This window comes from Pezoporus occidentalis, unplaced genomic scaffold, assembly GCF_034315485.1.
Source record: "Pezoporus occidentalis ecotype Australia unplaced genomic scaffold, CSIRO_AGI_Poc_V1 ctg759, whole genome shotgun sequence".
Classification (NCBI taxonomy): domain Eukaryota; kingdom Metazoa; phylum Chordata; class Aves; order Psittaciformes; family Psittacidae; genus Pezoporus; species Pezoporus occidentalis.
Window position 1 is genome coordinate 1 of NW_026916114.1, and position 22,961 is coordinate 22,961.

Sequence of the window (22,961 nt, forward strand, 5' to 3'; positions counted from 1 at the left end):
GCTCGCTCCTCCGCCGAGGCCCGGCCTGTGCGGTGCAAGGGGACGCGGTTTCTCCCTCTGTGGCCGTCCCGGGGGGTGACGCCCGTCGGTGAGGTGAAGAACGGGTCTGAACGCGCATGGGAGAGGCGCGGTCTCAAGATCCAAAGGCACATCCTGCTTTGGATGTTGTCGGAGGGCAGAAAAGCGGGTTTGGGGGTTATTTTTGTTGTCTAAATGGAGGTGTTGGTCAATTATGGTAAGAAAATACTTCGAATTTGCAGTGAAAAGCCACGTGAAAAGTACCTAAAAATGCTTCTCTTCGGTGCTTGTGAAATGCTGGTGTTTTGAGCTAGTTTTACTCCTCAGGCACGCAGCTGTCTTCTCTGGTAGGAAACTAGAGTGTGTTTGTTACGTGAGAACAAAGCCTGTGTTGTGTGGCTATTGCTAACACTGTCCTCTCTGTGCTGAGCCCCACAAGTACCGTCTCAAGTACTTGCGTTTCGTTTCATGCTTTTGGATGTAACTGACAGCAACAGACACTCCTTGCGAATGCTTTTTCTTGCTGCACTTTGCTCCTCTTCCTCGTTGCTTTGCTTTGTTCCGAGAACTTGTTTGACCAGCACCAAGGTGTTATTGATATAATGTCAATACAAAAGACTTGCCTCTGTCAGTCCACTCCCAGGCTGTTCTCCTTGCATGTGAGTTAAGCCCCCCCTTCCCCAATTGAAATGCATGTTGCTTTAGTTCTGTTACTTTTAAGTGCTTTGTGTTCATGTTGTGTTGGAATCAAGACTTGGTCTCACCACTGGGCAGACCCTTAACAAAGAGCTACAGGTCTGTAACTCGGTGTCCTTCAGACTCTGGCTCTAGACAGCGGCTGCAAAGTGTGGAAGTGCAAATAAGCACTAAATGAAGGTAGATGCCTGAAGGTATCAGTGAGTCCGTAACGTGCAGGGTGTGACAACTGAACGTGACTTCTCTTGCAGATTGATAGGCAGCAGTTTGAAGAGACTGTCCGGACGCTGAACAACCTCTATGCAGAAGCTGAAAAACTTGGGGGCCAATCCTACCTTGAAGGATGTCTCGCCTGCCTGACTGCCTACACCATCTTCTTGTGCATGGAAACGCACTACGAAAAGGTGTGCTGCTTTCTCTGCCCCGGTAGGCAAAGGCAGCGTGAGCGAGTCCCATGGGCTGCAGCCACCCTTGTGTCTTGGTGGGTTTTCTGTTGTGACCTGCAGACACGTTCCCCGCAGGCTCTGGACCTTGTTGCACTGTGATTTCATAGGTACATCAGACTTAGGTTGAGTCATGTAATCATTGCTTGTACATCAGGAATCCTGCAAGTCCTGTCTCGAGCTGTGTGCTCGGTTCCCCTAACGTTGGTATTGCTGGGGCTTGAACACTGATGTAGGGAAACCCACTGACTTCTGTGCTGCTGTGTTACCAGGTTCTAAAGAAAATTGCCAAGTTCATTCAGGAACAGAATGAGAAGATCTATGCTCCTCAGGGCCTCCTTCTGACAGACCCCATCGAAAGAGGACTAAGAGTTGTATCCTTCTGGGGTGGCTTCCACTGCCTCCTGGTTTGTCCGTCTACGATGTGCTTGATCTCAGTGTGGCACCCTCTGGTCATGCTTATCTGTGGCACAGCAGAATAGGTGTTTAGTCCTGTTATTCTCCATCGTGTGCTATTCTCTGGTCAGATTTTGGTACGTTAAGATTTGTTGCATCAAAAGACAATTAAAATGCAGTGTTGGAACCTGTCCTTTGAGGCTGCCTTGAAAACCCCATATGTATAAATAAACTACCTCTATTTCAGTGACCTCTAAAAAGGTGTTTGTCCCATTGAGGCAAAAGTGGCCAACTTGGTAGGATAGAAACTGATGATGTGGAAGCAGGAGGTGGCTGTTGTTTCATTTGCAGCCCTGGGCTCAGGTTCTGGTGACGGTTTTGCTGTGTGTTGCCACCATAAGTTGACAGCAGCCTGGCACGTTGTTCTGCTGTGGCTTCTTCCAGCCTTTTCAACTCTGGAACCACACTGCAGGCATTTTATCTCGTCGTTGCCTCAGCAGTTGTAAAGATCTCACATGACAAATCCAGCGGTAGCATGAGGAACACGTATCATTGACACTGGAGCAGCTTGAAACACAGCCTTGCCCCTTAGATGCATGCTAAGGGCAATTCTTTGTGGTTGGGTTATTGTGTATTTGTCTAAGTAGCTTATAGCTATCACCTGCATGATTTCATTATCCTCAAGATGTTTTCTGTGTTGTTCTCTGCATAAACCTGGGAAAACACAAACAGCAAAACCCCAAAACCATTCAATTTCAGTAAAAGCATCTTCCATTTGGTTAGTGACTTAAGTAGCTGGAGTATGGAAGTGTTTTGTCTACTGCATGGCTTTTCCTGACGTTTAATAGAAGGTGGCAGGGCTCAAACCCATGCAGCATCTTGTGTTCCTGCTGTCAGGACACACTGACCTAACCTGGCATTTCTTGTGTGCTGTTCTGTTTGCTTTGTAGCTCTGGAAATGAGCCTTGAAAGATCAAGGGTTCCAATATCTTATTCCCTCTTTTTGGTTATATTTTCACAATCTTTTTATAGTATGTTTCCCTAACAGCTTTTCTGTGCAGATTGAAATTACCATTTATGAAGACAGAGGTATGACCAGCGGAAGATAAAACTGTGGAGTCTCAGGTACATGTTAACCTGATCAATCTCAACCCATCTCAACCTGGTTTCTGTGCTCAGAGGAGTAGATTCTGTCATACTGAGGCACAATGGTGTGTAATGAAAGGCTGTTCACACAAATCTTGTGTGGACCAGCTTTTCTGAATGAGTGGAAATATCAATACTTGGCATAATGTCACTGAACATCAATGCAGATCAGACAATACCACATTCACACTTAGGGACGTTTGGGTCTTGACTGGATAAGCATGCATAAACCTGACTAGTGCTGTATCATGTCCAGCATTGTCCTCTGGTGTGTAGATAAAAGGATCTTTCTTATTGTCATGAAGTCTGTCGTAAGGTTCTGAGCAGACTAACTTAAGACAAATCTAGACTTCAAAATAGGTCACTATTTAACTCCTTGGTTTGGATTCCCAAGCAGCTTTTGTACTAACAGCATGAGAAAAATCATGGATGGTGCTAAAATCAGCTCAAACCTGAACTGGCTCCCTTGCCTTAGGTACTCTGCAGAGCCTGGGGTGCTTGTCTCAGTCTAGCTTGTTGGCAGTGTGTGCAGAAAAAAGGCTGCAAATACTTCTGCCTGTTATGCAGAAAGAAGTAAAGGGTTTATTTCCTGTTAGACAAATGGAATCCAGACCCTGCCTTTCCTGCCACTGCTTCCTAAGATAACAAAATCCAGCCACGGCAAGGTTTGTGTAGGGGGTTGTTGGGTTTGTTTAGCAATACTTTCTACTAATGTGAAACTTCTTTTCTAGCAGATAGCTCAACAGTGGACTTGCTGTATCAAAGTTCCCCTACCTCCTACTTTAGAGCATCATTCCTTTCTTTGCTGCCAGATCCACAGTGCCATCTACTACAAGGACTAACTTCCTCAAACTGCTCCACGTGAGGTGACCCAGCTGGTCAGCATCCATTTTGTGGCCAACTTTTAAGCAATGAGACAATGAGATCACTTTTTAGGTGTGTTTTGGTTTTAAGGGGGGCGGGTGTCCCCCAGAAAAAAAGCAGAAGTGGTAAAGCTATTTCTGAAAGAAATGGGGCACTTTGCCCAGCAGCAGGCTAGTTTTAGTCACGTACGCACAGTGCTGTTCCTCCCTAGTTCTTAAACCCTTCTGCCCATCAGAAGCTCTGGAAAGCTGCAAGCTGGAGTTGGGAATTTCCTTCCCTCCAGGTCAGTGTTGGAGTGAGGGGATGCACAGTGCCCCTGCCTGGCGAGAAGGGACTCAAGGCAACGAGCGTTTAATGCTTCCCGTGCTGATTCTCATGGAAAACCCGAAGGCAAAGTGTTCCTTGTTTTCAGTGTTTCAGTTGTCCCTAGGAAGGGGAGGAATAGCTGGACTTTGAATACTGGTGGTTTTTTTACTACTGTATCCGTGCTGTTATTGCATCTGTCAGTGCTCGCCAGAAGAGGGGGTCTATTCATTCAGAAGCCAGTAAGTACATTAAAATGGATGCTGAACCAATAAACATAACGACACCTACCCTTCCTCTGATTAATATGTGAAGTGTAAAACTGTTTCTTTATGGATTTATTATCTATAATTTATAAGGAAAACACTGATTTCACAAACTGTTAGATATCGTGTAAGATGGTTTCTTAATCCTGTCTGCTGGCACACTCTTGGCAAGTAGAACTGTGCATTAGTATCCCCCCTGCATCGACATTCCTCAGCAGTACCTGCCAAAGTAAAGTTCCTACAAACCAAGCTGGCTTAATATCGTATCCTTTTCCCTTATCAAAGCAAGGATGTCCAGGGTTTGAACGTCACTGTCCAGCTGTAGAAGGAATCCAAGGAGCTAGGAAAGCAGCATGGGAGCGCTCTGGCTGTCGGTGGCACTGCAGGTGCTAATTCTGGATCTGAAATTCCAGCTTCTTACTCAGCCACTGATTATTTTTTTGTTTCTTTTGATATTTAATATTTTAATTGTATAAAACTTGTTTTTTTTCTAAACTGTAACAGTGTTTGCCTTTCACATCTGTTGCGATATTGGCAGAAGGACTAATGGATTAGTAAATCTTTTCTTAAACCGTGTCTGGTGTCCTATGTGGTCGCGCTGCTCCGCGCCAAGGAGCGCTCTCGGGGCCGTTCTCCCTCCCAAGGCAGCAGGATGTCAACGCACAATGCTTTCGGGATCGGTTCTGGAGTTTTGCTCACTTTTTCGGTACCGTTTTGGTCACTTTTTGTACCGTTTTGTTCGCTTTTGGTACCATTTTGAGCTCCTTTGATACAGTTTTGTTCACTTAACACCATTTTGTTTGCTTTTGGTACCGTTTTATTTGCTTTTCGTACCGTTTTATTCGCTTTTCGTACTGTTTTGTCCCCTTTTGACACTTTTGATACCATTTGTCCCCTTTTGACACAGTTTTGTTCACTTTTGACACAGTTTTGTTCACTTTTGACACAGTTTTGTTCACTTAACACTATTTTGTTCGCTTTTGGTACAGTTTTATTCACTTTTGGTACTGTTTTGTTCGCTTTTGAGAGCGTTTTGACCCCTTTTGACAGTTTTGTCCCTTTTTGTTACCATTTTGCTCTGCCACCATTCTGTTCGCTTTTGGCACCGTTTTGGCTCTTTTGATACAGTTTTGTTCACTTTCGGTACAGTTTTGTTCACTTAACACCATTTTGTTCGCTTTTGGTACCGTTTTGTTCGCTTTCGACACAGTTCTGTTCACTTTTGGTACCGTTTTGTTCACTTTCGACAACGTCTTGTCCCCTTTTGAGAGTTTTGTCCCTTTTTGTTACCATTTTGCTCTATTCCGACACCGTTCTCTTCGCTTTGGGTACCGTTTTGTTCACTTTTGGCATCGTTTTGTTCGCTTTTGGTACCGTTCGGTTCATTTTTAACCCCGCTTTGTCTGTTACCCCGTCTCGGAGCTGGCAGCCGCCATCTTGTCCCGATGGGGCGGGGCCGCGCTTGCGCGGAGAGGCCGCACCGAGTGGCGGGAGGCTGCGGCGCGATGGCGGCAGCGGGCGCTGAGGCGCCGGAGCGGGACTCGGACGGCGGCGGCGAGGAGCTGGAGCTCACCCCGGCGCAGCTCATCCGCAGCCTGGAGCAGGTCTGTGGGCCGGGCCCCGGGCAGGAGGCTCGGAGCGGTGCCGTTGTGTCCTCGCTGGGGGCCGCGGCACGTAGCAGTGGCTTAGAGTGTGCACCACCCCCCCCCCCCCCGCGCCCCTTCCAGGCCTGGCTGAACGAGAAGTTCGCTCCGGAGCTGTTGGAGAGCAAACCGGAGATCATCGAGTGCGTTGTGGAGCAGTTGGACCATATGGTGGGTTCTGTGGGGCTGAGGTGGTGGGGCGGGGGGACACGGTTGCTGTGGGGGTCCCTGAGGTGAGGCTCTTTGGGTGCCTCTCTGGGCTTGTCTTGCAGAGGATGCTGTGAGGTGCAGAGGGGGCTGTGAGGTGCAGAAGGGACTCTGAGGTGCAGAGGATGCTGTGAGGTGCAGAGGGGACTCTGAGGTGCAGAGGGGGCTGCGAGGTGCAGAGGGGACTCTGAGGTGCAGAGGATGCTGTGAGGTGCAGAGGGGACTCTGAGGTGCAGAGGATGCTGTGAGGTGCAGAGGGGACTCTGAGGTGCAGAGGATGCTGTGAGGTGCAGAGGGGACTCTGAGGTGCAGAGGAGCAGCTCAGCCTGGTTTTGTGGGCTCTATGCACAAACCCCATCGTCCTCTCCGGTCCTTCTTTGACATTTCAACCGTTTCATGTCTCTTGGCCTGTTCTTACAGGAGGCAAACCTGAAACGGGCAAAGGGAGGAGACTTGAAGGTGAGCGTTCATCGGATGGAGATTGAACGGATCCGCTATGTGCTCAGCAGCTACTTGCGGTGTAGGCTGGTGAAGGTAAGGCTGTGCTGCACAGGGGGTGAGAAAGGGTCACTTCAGGAGTCATTTCTACTCCTGCTTCAACAAGGCGCTCACTCTGTGTCCTCTGAGGATCACACTGTTGATACCTGTTTAACTGGGAAAAGTCTGTTTCAGGCCTGGCTTTTGTCTCACTATCAGATAGAGAAGTTTTTCCCCCATGTCTTGGAGAAGGAGAAGTCTCGAGCCGAAGGGGAGCCTTCCATTCTGTCACCAGAGGAATTTGCTTTTGCTAAAGAGTGAGTAGGTTTTGGATGCATCTCCCTCTCTTTTGTAGGTTATAGACCTCACTGGTGTGGTACCCTCAACAGTTCTGGAGCCTGTTTGCAATGAGAATCACAGGTTTTACCAGGAGGTTTCCTTATGGACAGAGTGAAATAAAGCAACTCTGATAACACTGAGTCAGTGACCAGGGCAAGCCATGAGTCTTGTCTCTCTCTGTCCATGCCTGGGGCCAGGAGACATCAGTTGCTGGCATTTTGTATTGGTGCTCTCCCTGCAGAGTTGTAGTTGATGAAACCAGTGAGTGCTCCAACCGTTTGTTTCAGGTACATGGCAAACACAGAGACCTATCTGAAAAATGTGGGCCTAAAACACATGCCACCCAACCTGCAGAAGGTGGCTCTGCTAAAATCAGGTGAGTACATCCTGACTCCAGGGTCATCTCATGGCAGCAGGGCTGTGGTAGAAGCTCCGAGCCCTGCAGGGGAATGCGAGCCAGTGCTGAGCTTGTCCCTTCAATCCTTTGTCTGCAGTTCCAAAGCCCAACCTGGACTCCTTCGTGTTCCTGCGGGTGCTGGAGCGGCAGGAGAACATCCTGGTCGAGCCGGAGTTTGACGAGCAGAGGTAGGAGGGTGCTTCCCTTCTGGCTGTGGTGCAGGTTCCAGTGGAAGAGCTATCCTGAGCACATGCCTGTCCCTGGCAGGGATTATACCATTGACCTGGAGGAGGGCTCCCAGCATCTCATCCGCTACAAGGTCGTTGCCCCACTGGTGGCCTCAGGAGCAGTGCAGCTCATCTGAGGGTAAGTGTGAGGCCAGGACTAGGGTGGGCCGTGGGTCTTCCCATCCACATTCCCTTTGCATGTGGCATGTCTGGGCAGGGCAGCGGTGGTGTTGGAAGGGGTACCCTCGACAGCATGCAAATAAAGCAGCAGGACATCTTCCCTCTGCTGCTGCTGATTGCCCCCACAGCTCATCAATCTCCTGACGGCTTGTGACATGCCTGCAGTACAACCAGGCTCCTGAGCGAGGGCAGCCTGTGTCACAGCACTCCCTCCAGCAAGGCTTTGCCACCGTCCCCTTGAGAGTCCCAGGGGAGGGCTGAGTGTCACTGTTGCCTCTTCAGACCCCAGGCCGGTTTGGCAGCAGATGTGGGCAGAATGCATTCATCCTCAAAGGTGAATACAGCCTTTCTAAATAGCAGGGTGCTCTCTTTTAAACCCTCAGCTGTATGTTCATCCTTGCTCCAGTTTATCACTGTTCTTTAAGTGAGGCTAGCTGGTGACCGAATGGTGTGGCAACCAGCTGTGTAAACTATGCCTTTCCCCATCGGCTTTGATCTTATCACAGGGTCTGTGCAACCCTGGCTGTTTTGCAACTGGCTGATTGCTCTGAGGTGAACCGGAGGCAGGGTGGAGGGGGGATTCCTCTGAACCATCCTTGGCACATGATGCATTGAGCAAAAAACCACCACACGTAAAGATATTTGCTGGCAGAGCAGATCTTGGTTATTGCAGAAGGAGCAGGAGAGATTGGGAACATGGTAAGGATGGAAACTGCAGCTCAGAGGAAAGGGAACATCGTGGGAGAGCCAATGTTTGTGTGTTTGCACCACTTCCCTGCAGTGGGAAGGGAGGGTGAAGAGTTTATCAGCTGGGAGATGCCCATGAGCTTAGGAATTCAGGGTTTTTCCCTTGAAGCATTGTTATGCAGCCAAACAGCATGCCTGTGCTTCCTTGGAAAGGCCCTGCCTTCGGGGAAGGGAGGCTGCATGAGCTCTGTTCTGCCCATGCAGTCCCAGTGTGGATACAGTTGTGTCTAATGTGGCCAGAGAGGAGCTTTTCCTTGGCATTTTGGCGATAACCAGCCCATGCCATGCAAATATCTGATGTTTGCCTCCAGAGCAGGCCTGGATTTGGAATTGCTGCCTGGCCCTTATGCTTGTAATGGCATTCCTTGCCCTGGGCTGAGCAGTGAGCACCTCCTGGTCACATTGTGAATGATGCAATCACAATCAAAGCAGCATTTACAGGTTTGTCACAAACCTCTTCTTAACCAGAGCAGCTGGTTCACTCTTGGGCTGCTTGTGCCAGAGCCACAGGGTCTTTGTGTTGCCCATGTAAAGGTGGTGGTTGCATCTGTGGTCCTACTGCACGTGCAGACTGCACAAAACCAGAGCATGGAGGGTTTGAGGGGGGGCATGAGGCCCTGATGCTTTTCCAGCCTTTTCCAACCTGCTGCTTTCAGCTGCCTGACTTCTGGGCGGTTGCACCACTATTGTAGCTAATCCTTAGCTCAGGGCTGCCTTGGTCAGTGAACTCCAGACAGCGTGGTCTGTGTGATCAGCAGCTGAGGGCTGTGGAAGAGCTCTGAGGAGCTCTGAAGCTTGTGGTGGCCTCATGTTGTTCAGAAAGATACTGAAGGAGGCTGGCAGAGCTTTTTCAGAATGATCTCTTGCTGCAGCGTGAGAATATGAGTCTCTTTTGTGTCACCTCCTGCTTTGTATGTTAGTTGTGCTCCTGCTTATCAGGCCAGCACTCTGTAGTTGAGTATTCAGCTCCCTGTGCAGGGGCACTTGGATCAATAGCACAAATGCAGAGCTTCACTTTGAAGCTTGTTTAAGACCAGCGGTGGCCAGTTTCACTAAAACAGAGCAACTGCAGTCATGAGCTCAGGAGAAAGCAGCTTTCTGCTGTGTGTGATGGAGTGAGGGCTTCCACTACAGCTTCTCATTGCTATTGAAATCTCTTTTGCTCAAACAGTTGCTGGAGCAAGGGGGAAAGCAGTTCTTTTGAGCTGGTCACACAGAGGAAAAGCTCCTCTTGACCTGTTGCATGCCTGTTCTAGTTGGAGGTGAAGCCAGCTCCTCCTTTGAGGCAGTGTCTTCCCTGCATGGTGGCCTGTGAGGAGCAGCCTGGTGCTGCTCTGCCAGGCAGGGGGTAACACTCCATCTCGTTTGCATGTGTGGTTTATAGTGCTCCTAATGAATCCATTTAGGTAAAGAAGATTCTTGTAAGTATAGACTTTAAGAGGAGGCTGGGTTTAATCCTGTGGAATCAGTAGGACAGTCTCTGAGGAAGAACTGCAGGTCCTGCCCGTGTCTGCAGCTCTGCAGAGGTGATTGAAGCTCCCAGGCAAAGTCATCACTAATCCCCTGCTGCAGGAGAGCTGTGAGGACAGTGTCTGGTGGCATGGCTGGGGGACTTTCTCCTTGGCCCTATTAAGCTTGATTGAACGATTGTCCACACCACTGGTACCTGCCCCTCTGCTGCGTCTCCTGTGGCTGCAGCCAGTGGGAGTGGAAAGGGCGCCTGTGCCCTTCTAGGAGCTGAATCCCAACTGGATCTGCTGGTTTCCAGGGTGCAGTCAGTACAGCTCCTCCCTGGAGCCCCTCAGTTGGCACATGGCAGTGCCATCACAGCCTGTACAGGGGTTTGAGGATGGCCATGAGGCTGGAATCAGTCAGGTTCACAGTGAGATTCTCTTGTGGTGTACCCAAGAATGCTGCTGTCTGCATTTTGTGTCCTCCCATGACTAAAACCGGGACATTTCTGTGCATGGATACTGCCTTACAGTGCTTCTGTCTGTGCTGGGAGAAGTGGAAGTGTCTTTGTCAAGGAAGTGATGCTGTTGGCTTGTGCTTTTAGATGGAGAAGACCCAGCAGTCCATCCACCTTAATCAGTGTCTCTGGGAGAGAAAGTGCAGAGTGAGAGCCACTTTTCCAGCTTCCACAGGGCTCAACTACATCCCCTGTTCTCTGCACCCTCAAGGTGGAGGTGGCTTGGGTTTACTGAGTGATTAGCTCTAAACACAAAGTAGGTGGATGGGGACAGAGGTCGCCAGGAGGGCACTGCTGGTGAGCTGTGATTTCCCTGAGCCGGATCTGCTCTCTTGAGGGCAGGGGACAAGGCGGGGTGAGTGCTTCCATTGCAGGGGGGGGCTCTTTCCTGGCTGTGAGGGTTCCCCCAGGTCACTACAGTGGAGGGGCTAAGGGGAAGGATGTACTGCTGCTTTCCTAGCACCAAGACCCACGTTAAAGCTGGCACCAAGGGCCTGTAGCGACAGGACAAAGGGAGCAGCTTTAACCTGCCGGAGCGGAGATTGAGATGAACTCTTAGGTAGAAGTTCTTCCCTTTGAGGGTGCTGAGGCGCTGGCACGGGGTGCCCAGAGAAGCTTTGGCTGCCCCATCCCTGGCAGTGTTCAAGGCCAGGTTGGATGGGGCTCGGAGCAAGCTGCTCTAGTGGAAGGAAGGACACTTCCAGCCCTGCAGCCCAGCCAGACCGGTGGGTCTGGCTCCTGCTCACCCACAAAGGTCACTGTCCTGCTCCACCCCAGGCCAACAGTGACACAAGTGCCACATGTTCTTCCAGAGGGGTGCTCCCCTCGACTCTCGCTGCTCTTTGCCTTGGCCAGGGCAGAGCAGGAGCGTTTTGCCAGCCGAGCGCTGGGTTGGAGCTTGCTCCTCCAGCCATCCTGTGAGGGGTGCCTCAGGTCGTGATGGTGATGGGGAGCCACGTGTAAATGCCCAGAAGGAGGTTGTGTCATGAGCTGATGGAAATCTGTGCTGTCAGCAGGAACAGTCAGGGCTGCTTAACTTAAATGGCTCTGCAAAGATTAGCCGTGGTACAGGGCGGGGGTGATCTGATTTAGGTGATAGTCCTTTCTGTCAAGGAGTCACATGTGAGCCGGGCAGTGACCGTGGCTTGGGACAGCGCTGGGAGTGAGGGACACCGCGGTGTCTCCTGCCAGCTCCGCGGCCAGTGGATTCCTTTGTCAGGGCAGGGATTTGGGGTAAGACACGACTGAGTCGGACTCGCTTTGGGGCAGAGGCTGAGCCTGGACTCGGGTACCCGGGGAGCAGCCCCTGCACAGGGACGGGTCTATAAAACCAATTCCGTGCAGCTTCCTCAGGGCCCTGCCCCGCACGCGGTCCCGCACTCACCCACCTCCAGGAGCCCGGTGCTGCGCGCTCCCTCCGCGCTGCTCCTCCGAGGCCCGCAGCCGGGGCGTTACCGGTAGGGCCGGGGGGGTCCCGGTGCCCCGTTAACGGCCGCGTCCCCCGGGCTCATCCGCGGGGTGGGCGGGGCCTCCCGGGGGCGGGACCAAGCTCCCATTGGGCGCCAGGGGTGTGTCTCCGGCGCTGATTGGTCTCCTGTGCGGGCGCGGGGTGTCCTGGCCCGCGGCGTGCGCGGGACCGCACTGCCCGAGTTGAGCGGAGCGGGGCGGGGAGGCGATGGGAGCGGGGGTTGTGGGGGCCCCCTCTGACCCCGTCGTCGCCTCCAGGCTCCTGCCCGGTGAGCGCCCGCAGCCATGCCGGTGGACCTGGCCGTGCGGCTCTGCCTGGGCCACTCGCCCCCCATCCGCAAGCTGCTGAACTCCTACGAGGAGCTGCGGGGCAGCCGCGGGCGAAAACCCCTCCGGTCCTGCCTCAACCAGAAGCTGAGCGTGGAACCTGAGCCTGAGCGGAGGGAGAACACCAGGAGCAGCAAGGGCCAGAAGAAGAAGAGGGTCGTGTTTGCTGACACAAAGGGGCTCTCGCTGACGGCCGTCCGCTTCTTCTCAAAGATCGAGGAGGACCTGTGTGACCTGCAGCATGCCCTGTCTGACCTCGCCTGCTTCCGACCTTGGCTGCGGGCCTCGCACCCAGAAGCGTGCAGGTATGTGCTGGACTTCCCACAGCCCTCTGCAGACTACCTGGCCTTCCGCAGCCGCCTGCACAGCAACCTTGTCTGCCTGGAGAACTGTGTGATCCAGGACCGTGCCCTGTCCGGGACGGTGAAGGTCAGAAACATCGAGTATGAGAAGAAGGTCATGGTCCGCATCACCTTCGATGGCTGGAAGAGCTTCCGCGACATCTCCTGTCAGTACATACATAGCACATATGGCTCGGCTGACACAGACATCTTCTCCTTTGAGCTTTCCCTGCCCAAGCCGTCTGTCTCCCGTAGGGCTGCAGAGTTCTGCATCTCCTTCCAGTGTGGACAGAAGATCCACTGGGACAACAACCACGGGAGGAACTACAGGATCTGCCCCACGGGGGTGATCCGCCCGCCTTCCCGTGCTGTCAAGAATGCGGGCTGGGAGCCCCTCGGTGCCCCTGGGGCGGCTGCCCTGGTCCTGTCCCACCTGCAGAGCTGGCGGCGTGTAGAGACCCAGGCTCCCTACTGGTAGGAGAGCAGAGGGTGCAGGTCCCTTCTGCCTCTGACTGTGACACTGGGGTCTCTGGGGAGGGGGCAGCTGCCCAGGATGCGCTCAGGGTTCTGTTACCTCCGGGTGCCTGCTGATCTCCAGGGGTTCTTCTTTCCCAGCTGGCTCCTGCTGTGGAGCCTGGAGCCGCTGCCCCCTGTGCCTGCTGCCCGCCGGCCCTCCAGGGCAGGAGAGCGACGAGGAACGGTCGTGACCCGAGCGAGGCTGGGCCCCTCGCTGCCACCCAAGTGCCTTGTGTGGAGCCGCTGGGGCAGGGGCCGTGAGGGCGGCGGCAGCGGGACCCCTTCTCTGCGGGGCTCCGTGCGGGCAGGCCCCGAGCTGCGGGGAGCGCCTCCGGTCGTTGGTGCTGTACCGGGGGGTGTGTGTGTGTGTTAATAAAGTGATGGCACTCGCGAGTCCGCCTCTGCCTGTTCTCTGCCCGTGCTCCCCTTCCCCGGCGCCACGCGTCCCCTGCCGACACGATGGTGCCGCTGCGCTCCTACGGGCGCGGCCCCGCGGCTGGCGCGCTGACGCCAGCGCACGCACGGCGGACGGGAGCGCGCACGGCACGGGGCAGGGGCGGGGCCGGGGCCGGGGCCCGGCGGCGGTTGCGGCAGGTGAGTGCTCACCGGCCCCGTTCGGGCCGGCCGGGAGCGGGGCCGCGCTCCCCTTCCCCTTACGCCCGTTCCTTGCTCCCCGTGCGGGACTCGGGCCCGGGCCCCGTTCGCACCGGCGGCGCTGGGGCGCCTGGGTAGGGCCCGGCCGCGGACCGTTAACCGGCGCCCGCCTCGGGGAGCGCGGCCTGCGCGCCGCGCGGAGCCCTGCGCCTCACCGAGCCCGGCCCGGCCCCCTCGCGGCTGCGTGCGGTGCCCCCGGTGCCTCCGCTTGGCCCGCGGACACGGAGCGCAAGCGGGAATCCGGTGGGAGCCTCCCCGCGGAGCCGCCGTAGGCCGAAGGTCGCCGGGCCGAGCCCCGGCCCCGCCGTGATTTGCTGTGCCCGGGGGCCGTGTCCCGGTGAATGCCTGGAGCTGCAGCCCGGAGGCAGCCGGTGCCGGGCCGCAGGTCCTGCCGGCCCCGGGGGCTGTGGCAGCGGGCGGGGCTGTACCCGTGGCTCCCCCGGTGACCCCGCCAGGGATGCAGGGGCCGGTCCGACCGGTTTGCGAGCACGAGTCCCGGTGCCCACGGGTGACAGCGCGGTGTAATGGGCAGGACACGGTGATAGGGCAGTGTAATGGGCAGTGACACGGTAACAACGCGGTGTAATGGGCAGGACACGGTGATAGGGCAGTGTAATGGGCAGGACACGGTGACAGCGCGGTGTAATGGGCAGTGACACGGTAACAACGCGGTGTAATGGGCAGGACACAGTGACAGCGCGGTGTAATGGGCAGTGACACGGTAACAACGCGGTGTAATGGGCAGGACACGGTGATAGGGCAGTGTAATGGGCAGGACACGGTTACAGCGCGGTGTAATGGGCAGGACACGGTAACAACGCGGTGTAATGGGCAGGACACGGTGACAGCGCGGTGTAATGGGCCCGGACACACGTGGCTGCGGAGCTGCCTCTCCCCGGACATGGTTTATGCGCGTTCCTCCAAAGCACTGATAGTGTTGGCATTGCTGTAGAGCAGCGCTGAGCCGGCACCTGGAACACACGGGAGAGCAGGAGGCTGTTCCCAGGCTTTCCTCTGCTCCCGTGTGCTTGTCGGGTCCCTGTTAAATCCCATCCTTAGCGTGATGCTCGGTGGCCTCCTGCACCCCTGTGCTGCAGGGCGCATCCTCCCCTGGAGGGCTGCAGTGCCGGGTGCCAGAGCAATGACTGGTCCCGGTGCCCCGGCCAGTTCCACTTTGGCTCATCGTCAGCAGTAATCCTCCCCTTGGGCTAACTTCCTGTTAGTGACTGTGGTGGGGTGCGTGTACAGGAGCAGAGGAAGTGATGCCTTCCCAGGAATCTGGGTACCTGGTTCCTCAGTGCCTTTGGATGCCTCTGCAATGAGAGGGGTGATAAGATTCTTGTCATGAGGACGGGTTTTCCGGCGCTCCATTGGCTGCTTTCCTGTCCCGGGACCCGACTGCAACACCCCGTGCTCTAGGCGTGGTTCTGCTCCCCGTGAGCTGATGGTATGAAAACACAGCACGAGTGGCACCGGGGGGGGGATATTCCCAAGGCAGTGCCAGTGCCAGGCAGTCTGTGGAGTGCCCAGCCTGAGTCTGCTGTCCTGAGAGCCGCGCTGGGTGATGTGACCAGCTCTGAGAGCCCACTGTCCCTGGCCTGCTGCCGTCCCTCCGAGCTGCGTGACCTGCCTGACTTGGGTTTCTCTTTCCTCCACTAGTGCTGCTGGCATGTGAGCGCCTCGTCTGTCAAGAAGCCAACCCGCTGTTGGAAGAGCTTTCCAGGGGCACGGCTGCCAGTCCTGTCTCTGACGACCCGTCGGCGTGCGTGGGTGCCTCTGGAATAAAACTTGTTGCAGGCGTCATGCAGGGACCTGCCATAGTGCCTGTGTCCTCACAGAAGGAACAAGAATAGCTCCAGATACTGCCCTGCAAGTGCCAACTCCCTCCATCTCCTCCAATGCCGGCTCAGGGATGGACTCCACCTTGTCCCTGTGAAGAGGCTCTGCATGCCCTCAGCAGCCACAAGGGAATTCAGCTGCCGACTCCTTCCCAAGCAGCCCCACTGCAGGACTTGCGCTGCGGCGCCTTAGGAGGACATCGGCTCCCACAGTTGTGTCCTTGCGGTGCCCATGGAACCGGTGTGTGTGTTCCCTGTTCCTTGAGCTCCTCAGCCCGCGCTCTCTGAACTCACCGGGGCTCCTGGCAGCCTCTTTGCTTGCTTTCCCATCTTCCCTCCCTGCTCCGGTTGCGTTCCTGCTCTCGCAGAGCCCCAAAAGGATGTGAACTTTGGAATGGGGTCTGGGAGCAGGCTGCGGACTCGCTGTGTGTGTGAGACTGTTGCTGACTGACAGGGGGACTGGGTGAGCGCTGCGGGCAGCCCTTGTGTCTGGCTGCAGGGCACCAGCCTTGCCTGGGCCCTTCACCATGTTCCTCCTGCTCCCCTTTGACAGCCTGGTTGTTAACCTCTTGGGGATATCCATAACTGTCCTCTTCACCCTGCTCCTGGTGTTCATCATTGTGCCAGCCATTTTTGGGGTCTCCTTTGGCATCCGCAAGGTTTACATGAAAACCTTATTAAAGATCTTTCAGGTAAGTCCCTTTTGCAGCATTTTCTGTGCTCTGCAGGGTCTGGCATGCGGGGGGGGAGAGGCTTTTACACCTCACTGAGGTTGCTTGGTGGTGATGGGCTGGTGCCGCGTGAGCCATTTGGGTCATCTCAGCCCAGTGCAGTTTCTAAACCACTGTTCATGGGCTTGTGTTTCCCTGTAATTAATCCATAAGCCTTCAAGTGAAGTGGCAGGAGTGTGGCCCATAAGCACGCAGTGGCACAGTAGGGTGCTGAGGGGAGGAGTGTGCTTTGGTGGGTTAATGTCCCAGGCAAGGCAGTTCTGTGTGGAAAGAAGCCAAAAAGGTGTAGGGTGTGATGGCGAGGGACAAGCTTCCATCCAGGACATGTTTGGATGAGGCAGAAGCAGGAGGCAGAGCAGGACTTGCTGCACTGCAAGCCCTGAGTGGTCCGTGGGCAGAACCCAGAGCTCTCAGCATCCTTCTGCTCATGTCTGTAACCCTGTAGACCCTGCATTTCGTCTGCAGACAAAATCCCAAGTGGAATATTCCAGCCTGGGCTCATCCTGCCCCTTGCCTGCCTTTGGCAGGCTGATTTCATGGCCTGTGTCCCAGCCAACACTTCTCCTTGAAGCAAGTTTCTGGTGAGGCCAGAAGTTTGGCCAAACTCCTGGTACCTAAAGCCTGCACCACCCTGGCAGCTCAGGCTAAAGGAAAAGTGGTGCCCTGTGCTTCATAGGGAGGTTTTAGGCTCTTAAATGTGTCCTTCAGTCCTTCACGAAGGATTTATGGTACAGCTGCTGCCCCAGGGGCATCTCTGTAATGGGAAGGCAGCCCTGGAGCTTGCAGTATTCAGCTCTTTAAGCTCTGAGTCCTCCCAATAGCCTGAGGTCTGAATGGGAGGACCTTGGGCTTGCCAGGGTGCTTTGCTAACGCAGATGCCTCAAGTCCTGGCTTCAGATGTAGTGACTGAACTGGGAGCTGAACTGTACTGATAGGTCCTCTGGAGTGTCATGATAGGACAAGGGGTGATGGGTTCAAACTGAAACAGGGCGAGTTCAGGTTGGAGATAAGGCAGAAGCTCTTCCCTGTGAGGGTGCTGAGGCGCTGGCACAGGGTGCCCAGTGAAGCTGTGGCTGCCCCATCCCTGGCTGTGTTCTGCCCAGCTCCTCTTCTGACTTCTCCTGGGCTGGCCGCATCCGGACAAGCTCCTGCACCCCTGCAGTTCCTCCTGCTGGCAGGGGAGGCTGCTGGATGAACCGGCTGTGCCAGCTGCCATTAGCATTCCCCCATGGCTGCCTCCTCATCTCACCCTGGTGTGGGCTGGGAGCGGGATGCCAGGAGTTCCCAGTGGCTTCCCCTTCCCAGAGCCCCGCTGGAGCAGGTAGCCTGGAGCAATAGGCATGATGCACACACGTCCTCCTTTAGAAGCTTGTTCTCCTCTCCTTTATAATGCCAAGAAGAGCGTGAAGCTGAGGAGGTGACTTGGAGGGCAGGCAGGAAAACTGGCCAGAAATCCAGCCTGCAGGTTTTGTGGTGCCCTTGAGAACGGGCTGAGGGAGTTTCCTATGGATAAGGGGATTATCCACATAAGGGGCACGGGATTTGGCAGCGAGCTCTCTGTGTCCTGACTGCTGAGCTGAGGAACAGCAGCAGCTGGTGCCTGAATCAGGATGGATGGATCCCATCCCGTCATCAGCCTGAAAACAGTCTCTGCTTTGAGCTTGGAAGGAATGAGGGCTGAAAGGTGGCACCGGTTGCATGCTCAGCTGCTTTAGCCCCATCTTCTCCCCTTACCCATGGTCTTCCCTGGAAGCTGAGTGTAAAAGCAGGTTAGTATGAATTGGAGCTGCAGGCCTGGTGAATCTTGCTTGTTGTGTGTCTCTTGCAGTGGGCAACACTGAGAATAGAGCGTGGTGCCAAGGAGAAGAACCATCCGTTATACAAGCCCTATGTCAATGGTAAGGTCCTGCTCTGCGTGGCTACACATGGGGTAAATGTGGGGTCTCAGAGCTGGGAAGCCTTTTCCATGTAGATGGCTTGGAGGGAGCTATGGAGAGGTCCATTTCTTAAGGAAGAGGTGGGAAGCACGCAGGGAATGCTCAATAGCTTGATGATTGGGAGGACTGGAGGAAGGAAGGGAGCCTAAGGAGGGTCTTTGAGCACTTTGTTCAGAGCTGCTTGTCTTGCAGGTATCATTGCAAAGGAGCCAACATCACTGGAAGAGGAGATCAAGGAGCTCCGCCGGAGCGGCAGCGGCAAATCCCTGGATACCCCCGAGTTTGAGCTCTCAGATATCTTCTACTTCTGCCGCAAAGGCATCGAGACCATCATGGATGATGAAGTGACCAAAAGGTTCTCAGCTGAAGAGCTGGAATCCTGGAATCTGCTCAGCAGGACCAACTACAACTTCCAGTACATCAGCCTGCGCCTCACTGTGCTCTGGGGTCTGGGTGTGCTGATCCGTTACTGCTTCCTTCTGCCCCTCAGGTGAGCCGTGCTGCAGGAACCTGCCTGCTGGGATGGGGCTGGTGGATGGCCCCCAAGTGCAACTGGTCCCCAAGCCCCATGGACCCTGTTCAACATGACCAGGAGAGACAGGCTACTTGATGAGCAGCACCTATGGCCTTGTACTAGTGCGTAGCTTCCTTCTTTCCGCAGGATAGCCCTGGCGTTCACTGGCATCAGCTTGTTGGTGACTGGTACTACAGTGGTGGGGTATTTGCCAAATGGAAGGTGAGTTCACCTTGGAGGGAGGAGGGGATGGGATGGGAGCCATACTCCTGGATGAGATGTGTTTCTATGGGAAGGCTCGGCTGGATCTCGTGGCCTGGGGCTGGGTGGTGCTGTTAACAGGGGGGGTGTTGCAGGACAGGGGGTGATGGTTGCTCTCCTCAATGCAGGTGTAAAGAGTTCCTGAGCAAGCACGTCCACCTGATGTGTTACCGGATCTGTGTGCGTGCCCTCACAGCCATCATCACCTACCATGACCGGTAAGGAGGCCCTGACTGCTGCAGGCTCCTTCCCAGCCCCATGCCAGGCCTCATGCTTCCCTCCTGCCTCCTCACCTCTGCCTTTGTTTTGCATGTAGAGAAAACAGACCCCGCAACGGAGGCATCTGCGTGGCAAATCACACCTCTCCCATCGACGTGATCATCCTGGCCAGCGATGGCTACTACGCCATGGTGAGCTCTGCTCCCCAGCCCTGCCTGCACCAAGGCAGGAGCACCAAGCACGTTGCATGGGACAAGGAGTAGGCAGCAAGAGGCTTTGGAGGGTGTCTCAGCCCCTGTGCACGGATACCTTGTGGTGTGTGGCTTTCAGCCTGGGACTCAAAGCACCAGGCTTTGCTTTGCAAGTAGAGCTCTGGGCTTTGCTATCCATGGAAGAGCAAAGCACTTCCCAGTTGGATTCCCTGCAGTGTGGGAAGCACTGGGGCTTGCTGCATCTGGCTTTCCATCAGAGCCTGGGCCTTCTCCTCTCAGCCGTTCCAGGGCAGGGGTAGAAAGATGGACCTCAGCTTGGCTGTGAAGCCAAGGAGCTGCCTTGGCTTTCATGTGTGCTTTCATGTAACTCGTGTCTTCTTGCCCTGCTCAGGTGGGTCAGATCCACGGGGGGCTCATGGGGGTGATACAGAGAGCCATGGTCAAGGCCTGTCCCCACGTCTGGTTTGAGCGCTCTGAGGTCAAAGATCGTCACCTCGTCGCAAAAAGGTGGGAGAGCTGCAAACCTGGGGGGGGTCTGAGGGATGGAAAAGGGGGTGCTGCCCCTGCCTCACCTCCTGGGTGCTGGGACGCTGTGCTGCTGGCCCCACATAGTCTCCAGGATAAGGCCTGTGCTGTGCAGTGGCGCTGTGCCCCATGCTAATAGGTGCCCCTCTCCTGTTTAGGCTCACAGAGCACGTCCAGGACAAGAGCAAGCTGCCCATCCTTATCTTCCCAGAAGGTGAGTTGTGGAGCAAGGCCAGACAAGCACCTGGTGGAGAGGGCCATCATCATCCCCGTTCCTTCCCTTCTTGTGCAGCCAAGGGCCTTGGGACCCTTCGCTGAGGCAAAGGGGGCATTTAGAGCTGACTGAGCGCAGAATGTGAGGTCAGATACTTGATGTCCCTGTGACACATCCATGTACAGAGAGCAGGGTTTGGAGGGTGTGTTAGGGGGTGGTCCCTGGGTGCCTGTGGGTATATAGCTTAGCCTTGTGAACTGCTTTGCCTCTTACAGGGACCTGCATCAACAACACATCCGTGATGATGTTCAAAAAGGGGAGCTTTGAGATTGGAGCCACGGTTTACCCTGTAGCCATCAAGGTAAACGTCCTTACTCACACACAGGCTGTGGCTCAACAGCCTGGTCCGAGGCCACGGGGAAGTGGAGGGCTCCAGGAGGGCTTAGAGGGAACCTGGAGCCTCAGGAGGGTGCCAGCCTCTCAGGAGCTCTTCTGCCTTGTGCAGTATGACCCGCAGTTTGGAGATGCCTTTTGGAACAGCAGCAAGTATGGCATGGTGACCTACCTCCTGAGGATGATGACCAGCTGGGCCATCGTCTGCAGTGTCTGGTACTTGCCTCCGATGACCAGGCAGGTGAGTTTGGTGATGCTGGGCTCCCTCATCTGCTGCCTCTTGTGCTCCTGCTGAACCACTTTTCTTTGCCACAGCCTGAAGAAGATGCTGTCCAGTTTGCCAACCGAGTGAAGTCAGCCATTGCCAGGCAGGGGGGCCTCGTGGATCTGCTCTGGTGAGTCTAGGAAAGAGTTTCTGTTCCTGGTGTTGGGGTTCCTTGTGCCTGGGCCCTGGTATGTGCTTGAGGGCTGCAGAGCTGTTTGTCTTGCATTGGGCAGAGTAGGCCTCTGCAGAAATGGAGATACACCTTGCCTGTGGCCTCCAAAGCTGCTCTTCTGTAGCAGGGAGCAAAGCCTTTGCTTCTGCTGTGTGTGTTGGGCACCATGGCTTCACTCTGCCCTTCCAGCTGTCACTGGCATGCCTGGCTTTTGACTCGATGCTGCTCAGCAAAGTGCAGTGGGCTTTTCCATGCACTGAGATGCTGGGTGCCTGGGAGGCAGAGGGACTCTGCTGCAGTGGTGTCAGAGCAGCTCACGCTCCTGAGGACACAGTGTGGGGCCATGGGGGAGCTCCGGGCAGAACAAGGTGTGAACATGACTGCCCTTGGGGACAGTTGGTCCTCAGGGGCCCTGGCAATGAAAGGTGCAAGCATAGCTGCTCTGAGCAGCCCCAGCTGAGGATTCCTCTCATGGCCTGACTCTCCCCCTTAGGGATGGAGGCCTGAAGAGGGAGAAGGTGAAGGACACGTTCAAGGAGGAGCAGCAGAAGCTCTACAGCAAAATGATTGTAGGGAACCACGAAGACCGGAGCCGCTCCTGAGCCCTCCCCTCCAACGCTGCTCCTGGGCCTGGCCAGAGCCCTCTGCCTCGAGCACGAGCCAGGGCTCGCCTGAAGCAGCTCTGCATCGTTGGACTTTGGCTGCTCGGACTCGCTCCTGCATCCTCTGGCTGTGCTTTCCCAGAGGCACCATTACTGCTGCCTGGAGCCCCGGCGCCCTGGGCAGCTCGTGGCAAAGATGCCTTCTTGTTACTGTTACAGTGAAGCCCCTTGAGGGGGCCAGTATTAAATGAAACACTTCTGGGGTCGTCCGCTTCCATGTGGTGTGTGCAGGGCCGGGGGGGCTCTGCTGTTGATGTGCACGAGTGGCAATCACTGCACTGGAATCAGCTGCCTTGACAGCCAAGGGGCTCTGCATGAGCCTGCGCCTCTCACGCCTGCAGCAGAAGCTCCTTAGGAGCAGGACGTGGTCTTTGAGGCCATTTCCAGCTTTACTTCCAAAAGGAGAAACCTTTTCCTTTCTTTTTCCCTTTGGCCACCTCCTGCCAGAGCCTGGCCCAGGCCTTTGCTGCACCAGCATCTGAGTAACAGCCTCTTTGCTGGGGTTCCTCAAGTGGTGGGGCAGGAGCCCCCCTTCCCAGTGCTTCCTGAGGGAAACAGTGGGGTCTGATCTTGTAAAGCACCAACATGCACAGGCATCATCTCAGCTTGTTGCAAGGAAACTGAAGTCTTGTGCTGGAGGTTGGACCCCTTGTGTGTATTGCTCAGTAAAACAGCTCACGTTTGAGCATCCATCCCATGGACTTCCCCATTTTCCTTATGTTCCTACAAACTCTTGCATCTGTTAACATTGGGGAGATATTTCTATACTGAACTGATTCCCTTTTGCTTCTTGCAGGGCTCAAAGTATGATTCTTTAGGTAACTACGCAGAGGGATGCATTACCTGCACAGACGTGGCATTCAGTTTTCCTTTCCACCTAAGACACCAAACCCAGAGCAATAAAACCAAGCAGATGATAGAATCATAGAACCAGAATGGTTTGGGTTGGAAAGGACCTTGAGATCATCCAGTTCCAACCCCCTGCCATGGGCAGGGACGCCTCACCCTAGACCATGATAGCACCAGTGGGTTGAAGTGTGCTGCTGATGCTCCTGTACTCATTGCTAACACTCTCCGTTGCCTCATCAGTTTGTTGTGGCATTAGGGGCTTATTCACCAGGGTTTGGGTTCACTTTGGTTTTACCCAGCTCCCACCACGGGTTCAGAAGCCCCCCATCCATGGTTGTTACCAGATGAGGCTGTTGTGCAGCCCTTAGCTCCTTGGCAGTTGGGTTTTTGACCATCACCATTCATCTGCATAGGAAACACGTTATGGGAGCTAACCTGGAGTGTGAGTTACCTGCAGGACTTAACCTGGACCATTCCACCACACATTATAGGAGCTCTATGTGCTCCAGTGCCTGCTTGAGCCCTCTGCTTGCCCTGCCCTCCACA

The 22,961-nt window shown here is 54.9% G+C and overlaps 4 protein-coding genes across 5 annotated transcripts; all 4 read left to right on the forward strand.

Annotated features, from left to right (window-relative positions):
- Positions 1-953: 953 nt before the first annotated feature.
- Positions 954-4,705, forward strand: GOLGA7 (golgin A7; the record flags this gene model as incomplete). Its single annotated transcript, XM_062602140.1, has 4 exons — positions 954-1,118; positions 1,430-1,531; positions 2,615-2,678; positions 3,434-4,705. Coding segments are annotated over 3 exons (315 nt in total), but the record flags the coding sequence as incomplete, so codon positions are not given.
- An 880-nt stretch (positions 4,706-5,585) lies between these two features.
- Positions 5,586-7,559, forward strand: GINS4 (GINS complex subunit 4). The gene is made up of 7 exons (XM_062602138.1): positions 5,586-5,736; positions 5,860-5,946; positions 6,403-6,516; positions 6,679-6,776; positions 7,086-7,174; positions 7,293-7,383; positions 7,463-7,559. Exons 1-7 carry the CDS (start codon positions 5,638-5,640, stop codon positions 7,557-7,559), a joined length of 675 nt encoding a protein of 224 aa, XP_062458122.1. The 5' UTR covers positions 5,586-5,637.
- Positions 7,560-12,070: 4,511 nt separating this feature from the next.
- LOC134155215 (protein phosphatase 1 regulatory subunit 3C-B-like) lies at positions 12,071-13,113 on the forward strand. The gene has a single exon (XM_062602137.1). The coding sequence runs from the start codon at positions 12,071-12,073 to the stop codon at positions 12,929-12,931; it is 861 nt and encodes a 286-aa protein (XP_062458121.1). The 3' UTR covers positions 12,932-13,113.
- A 2,671-nt stretch (positions 13,114-15,784) lies between these two features.
- GPAT4 (glycerol-3-phosphate acyltransferase 4) lies at positions 15,785-21,772 on the forward strand. 2 transcript variants are annotated; one of them, XM_062602136.1, is made up of 13 exons: positions 15,785-15,924; positions 16,015-16,153; positions 18,021-18,090; positions 18,322-18,619; positions 18,791-18,865; positions 19,033-19,122; positions 19,221-19,314; positions 19,727-19,842; positions 20,019-20,074; positions 20,350-20,435; positions 20,580-20,708; positions 20,783-20,862; positions 21,398-21,772. In XM_062602136.1, exons 2-13 carry the CDS (start codon positions 16,127-16,129, stop codon positions 21,504-21,506), a joined length of 1,230 nt encoding a protein of 409 aa, XP_062458120.1. In that variant the 5' UTR covers positions 15,785-15,924; positions 16,015-16,126; the 3' UTR covers positions 21,507-21,772. The 2 variants fall into 2 exon arrangements, with proteins under 2 accessions (XP_062458120.1, XP_062458119.1); XM_062602135.1 differs by lacking the exon at positions 15,785-15,924 and having other exon boundaries at positions 15,986-16,153.
- The last annotated feature ends 1,189 nt before the right edge of the window (positions 21,773-22,961 follow it).